Below are 5,365 nucleotides of genomic sequence, written 5' to 3'. Positions count from 1 at the left end.
TTTTTATAAAACAAATAAGATATTTCTTTTAGAATATTTGTAATATAAGTCAATGTAAGCATCTTGCAATATAGTGTTCAATTTAGGATGATAGAAATAAGGTAACAAAATCAAGTTATCTTTAAAATAAAAAAAATTTGGGCCACATTTTTTTATTAGAATATTAAATGATGATTTCAATAGAATTATTTCAGGTTTGTTTTAACTATTTTGATATTTAGGGGAATATTGCAGTTTAAAAACTTCTCATATGGAATTGAACCAATGGAAGCTATATCAGGATTTGTGCATATGATTTATGAAGATATAAAGGATAACATTACTATTCCTCCCTTAAGAATGAATGAAACTTTGTTTTGGTCCGATGTTTTATACAGCAAATACAGAAAAACTCTAAAAGTAAGTGTTATAATTTGTATTTTTACTTACTACATTGGAATTTATTCACTACAACTTTGTGAGATGAATACTTTCAGAGTAATCTGAATTTTTTTTCCTTTTTCATGAAGTTCCTGTTTAACTCTTTAGAAAGTAAGGGGATAAATTTGAGATCTTCATAAAGTTTGTCATTTGATCAAAGTTTTTAAAAAATTAAGGTAATTAGTACTAGAGACAATATATTCATGAACATGGGATTAAAAGAAATCAACAAATTTTAAATGTGTGATTTTGTTATACCATGGACTGCTGAGAAAACGAACAGGTTTGTCCTGAAGAGGGTGAAGGGAGGCTGTTCCTTAGAGACAAGGATTTAGAAGCTTCGTCTGACATACTTTAGACGTGTTGCAAGGAGGGACCAGTCCTTGGAGAGGGACGTCATGCTTGGGAGGGTGGAAGAACAGCACAGGAGAGGAAGACCTTCGATGAGATAGTTTGATTCAGTGACTGGGGTAATGGAGTTTATGTGTGTCAGGAACAGTGAGATTGACACAGGAAAGGGCTGGGTTTAGGTCTGTTGTACATAGGGTCACTATGAGTCTCAGGTGACTCGACGGCACATAACAACAACAACATATATAATTTAAGTGAAAATATGTGATTTGAATGTCTCACTTAAGATTGTGTTTTAAGAGTTCCAAAATGGATGATATAAATGGTTTATATGAGATTTATGTAAGGCAATGTTATGAATTCATTCCCCTTGGTACTGCAAATAGTCATAAATAACACAACTCACTCTACTGAACGGTTGTTGAACATAAACTTTGCAAGTATTTTTCTTCGTTACTTTGTTTGCCTAAATTGTCTTTGTACAAGTAACTGGCAGCAAAAAAATCTACCCATTACTATGAACATTATTAATAGTGTGAAAGCTAGAAAAAGAAAATCTTCATGCTATAACTTACTATTTCCAGTTTGGGCTATTATTAACCTCCAATGATAGTTAGGTTTTGATATAGATGGAGAAGTCTCATTGAAACTTTTTACTAATAAGGGGTGTTTCTGAACTAGTCTTCTATAGAGTGCCTTATTTTGTATTTTAAAATGATTGCATTATAATTAGTAGAAACACATGCTTGTTTCTGAATATGGTTTCAGTAGAAGATAATTTTCTGGAAATTCTCAGGACTTGTGCTGTGTATTTTGCAGAGACTTGAATCTTTCAAGATAATACCTCAATATTTTGAAATGCGTATTATTGTGGATAAAAATTTCGTAAGTCCTCTCTTATGCATTGTTATTTGTAAATACTTTTGTTAATTTTATTAGTTTCCTGTGTAGAGTCTCTCATAAAGTGAATTTTTTAAATTTTATAATTGAAGGACCAGATCTAGTATCAAGATGGATTAAAAATCCTCTAAACCCAACCTCTCTGTCAAACCAAGGAATAAAATAGTAATTATTAACTGATTCTCAGCCTTATTGAATGGTGAATTATAAAACAAATAATGTCATTTCTTTCAAGCAAAGAATAAAAAAGTTAACTTATGTTTTCTTCTCAGGAATATAATAACATAACATAATATTAAGTAATATATTCATAAAATGCATGGCATTGTTTGGATAAAAACCCAAAATCATTAGCCTTTTGCTGTGTTTTAAAAAGTACTTGAAAAAATTAATCTCAGTTTTTATAAAAGTTTTAGTAAGTAGATATTCTTCCCCACGCTCTACAGCGTTTATCTTAAAATGTAAACTACCTAGTGATGAAGCATTTGGAAGTTAGTTTCCTTTCAGAACTGAGATAGAAGCAAAGTGCCCCATACTTGGTATCACCATTGCTATTTAGTTTTGTTCTGAATTTTTTAATTTCTCCTTACCGCTAAGCCACCAGAGTTCCCTTTATCTGTGTCTTAGTGGTTAGGAGTTGCACTGCCAACCCAAAGGCACATGGTTTGAATAATCAGCTGCTCCACAGGAGAAAGATGTGCAATCTCCTCCCATGTCTCTGAAAACTTCCTGGATGGTCAACTTTGAGTCAGTTTCAACTTGCTGATACATAACAATTACAGCATATTCTTCTAGTCGTTTAAGAAGCAAAAATTTTTTTTTCCAGTTTGAGTACATGGGCTCTGACATTCAGATTGTAACACAGAAGGTGATTCTGATTATTGGCCTTGTTAACGCTGTAAGTATTTTTTAAAATTTGTTTACATATCTTATTGAAATATTTTTAATATGGAATTATATGTATAGTATTTTGCTGAGTTGTTAAAGAGATTTTATAATCTGAGTCCCAAATTAAATACCTTAGATACATTTTTTCTTAAGAGTTTAATATTATGTTCATATTTATTTAAAAAGTTTTCCTTTTTCTCCCCTCTCAGATGCTATACCAGCTAAAACTCACTGTTGTAATAACTTCCATAGAAATTTGGTCCAATGGAAACAAAATTTCTACTATGGGACATCCTGATCGTATATTATATAGGCTGCTAGACTGGGATCCAAAACCTCATTTAATTTTACCACATCATATTACATACTTGTTTGTGTAAGTATAGTGTTCTGTACTTGTGTAGCATTAAAAGAATAATCCAAAATGACTTAGTATGTTAATTATTTAAAACAACCATTTACTACTGCAATAATGAATGAATACTGAAAAAAATGAACTGAGGGATGGGGAAGGAAAGGTGAAGGGGTAAAATGTGCAACAAGAAATATAACTTATTGTTATTATATAATAAATACAACTTTTCTGTAAACTTTGATTAAAATCACACTTAAAATAAAAAAATGTATTAAAAACCTCAAAATCCACCATTTGATTGACATACATGGTGTTCTTACAACTTTGGTGGACACAATGAAATATCCTTTTCTTTAGGAGTTAATGTGAGGCAAGAGTTACAAATTTGAGCCTAAGTAAAATGACATAAAAAGTAGTGAAATAACTAAGGAAGTTTGGTTGTGAGTAGTAGATTTATTTTTTCTTGACTTAAAAACTTTTCATACCTGTCACTCTATTTGCACATACTTGTCTTTCATCCAGTTGGGTTTTTTTTTCATTTCTAGTAAAATTAACATACTGAATGGTCAGAGTAGAATCTGATGCTCAGAAAAATCTATCTTTAGTGAAGAAATAAAGAAGTGAGCCATAGGGCTGTAAACAGAACTAGAATGACAATCAGTACAATAAGTGCAGTAATGTTTTGCATAAAATGTTGAGTTTTACCCTGATTACATTTCTAAATGTTCATAAAATTTAGAATTGACAATTGGATATCAAAATATTCTTAACATTAAAACTTTTAGTAAAATGAAATTTAAATAGATTAATTCACATTAGCATGGTGCTTCTCAAAATCTACCAAGCTAACCCTCTAGCTAACACTCCCTTGGATTTTCAAACAGGTAAATTGTAGGATTATAAAATGATAATTGTTCAAGAAATGCTTTCTGTTAATGAACCCTGTTGGCCTAACAGTAAGAAGTTGTGCTGCCAACCCAAAACCATGCTGTTTAAAACTATTAGGTGTTCACTGGGAGAAATATGGGCAGTCTCCTCCCATGAAACTTATGGTCTCTGAAAACTGGAGGGTCAGCTATGAGTCCATTCCAAATTGATGGTATACAACAACAGTTGTTCAATAATGTTTGCTGTTAATGAAAACTATTGTTCATGATACCATTCTAACCTACACTTATAAGGAAAATTATTTTCTTTTCTAGCTTTAGGAAGAATCCTATTTCTTTAGGAAGCGTACTTCCTGGGGAATTTTGTAGCGGAAGTTATGCCAAAGGAGTTGCTTTGGTACGTAATTTTTATTGTTTGTTTTTATAATGTTCACACTTTAAATGTGCATTTGTTTTATAAAGCATGGATAAATTAAAAATTAATTTTATAAAGCATGGATAAATATATTACATACTTAATGTTCCTCTTACAGTATTTATGTTACTAATTTGAAGCATGAAACTAACATCATGTATTATTTTATGCTGATGTATTTGCTACTGTCCTTAGAAGGGGAAATAGAATCAGGATATTAAGAAAAATTTTCATTATCACATAGGTTACTGAGAAAGAGTTATGATGTAAATGTGATGCTTGTACTTGCTTTTAATGGTAAATTGAGAGTAACTAGTGTTCTGCTTGGAAATAATGTCTCTTAAGTTATCAGTCAATGATTTAAGTGTACCTCAAATGATTAAACTTTAGTTTTATGATGTGTTTCCCCTGTGCTCACGTACAAATTATTAAAAAAAAAAGACAAATTTTCTTACATTCCAATTTACTGTGAAAATATTCTAATTTATGGATAAGTATTTTTAAATATTTTCACAAACAAAAACTGAAAAAGTGTCGTTTGGACAAAATACCTCTCATTCCCTAACTCTCTCTCTCATTGTTCAGGATATTCTTCTATTCTTTACGGAAACTGCTATTGGTCTTAGAATTAATAATGCACCTCCACTTTTTATAAATAACTTCTCGAGTTACTGTGCAATTACCTTGTCTATATTCTGGAGACTTTGTTGATTTTATCTTTTTTTAAAAAAAATTATCGTTTTCCTTGATTGCTTTCTATTTTATAATTTTTTGTTTACAAAGAAAATTGAATTTTCATGTAATTATTCATACATATTTTTACAAAATCAATTACAATGTCATGATGTAATCAGACTTTTTTTTTGTTTAATTCAGTGCAGCTTTTACTTTTTTTTTTTTTTTACGCTTAACTCTACCACCCATTCGGATATTATTTTTATGTATGGAGTGAAGAAGAGCCCTTAACTGACTTTTCCCCATATATACATCCAATTGATCTGGTACTGTTATTGAAAATATTATTCTTATGTATAGCACTTATCTTTGTAATGTTGTTGTTGTTATGTGCCGTCAAGTCGTTTTCGACTCATAGCGACCCTATGCACAACAGCCCTAAACCCTGCTCTATCCTGCGCCAACCACACTGCC

The 5,365-nt window shown here is 30.9% G+C and overlaps 1 protein-coding gene across 1 annotated transcript in view; it reads left to right on the top strand.

Moving 5' to 3' along the window:
* The first annotated feature begins 264 nt into the window (after positions 1 to 264).
* The window catches only part of LOC102847298 (disintegrin and metalloproteinase domain-containing protein 5-like), a 106,070-nt gene continuing 100,969 nt past the window's right edge, over positions 265 to 5,365 (top strand). Inside the window, exons 1-2 of the mRNA XM_006900305.1 lie at positions 265 to 399; positions 2,498 to 2,569. Coding sequence (XP_006900367.1) covers positions 265 to 399; positions 2,498 to 2,569 — 207 coding nt within the window. The remainder of the gene's footprint in view (positions 400 to 2,497; positions 2,570 to 5,365) is intronic.

The sequence above is a fragment of the Elephantulus edwardii genome, unplaced genomic scaffold (genome assembly GCF_000299155.1).
Source record: "Elephantulus edwardii isolate Elephantulus edwardi_28Jun2011 unplaced genomic scaffold, EleEdw1.0 scaffold00279, whole genome shotgun sequence".
Taxonomy (NCBI): domain Eukaryota; kingdom Metazoa; phylum Chordata; class Mammalia; order Macroscelidea; family Macroscelididae; genus Elephantulus; species Elephantulus edwardii.
Note: the sequence above shows the minus strand (reverse complement) of the source record. Positions and strands in the feature narration are given on the sequence as shown.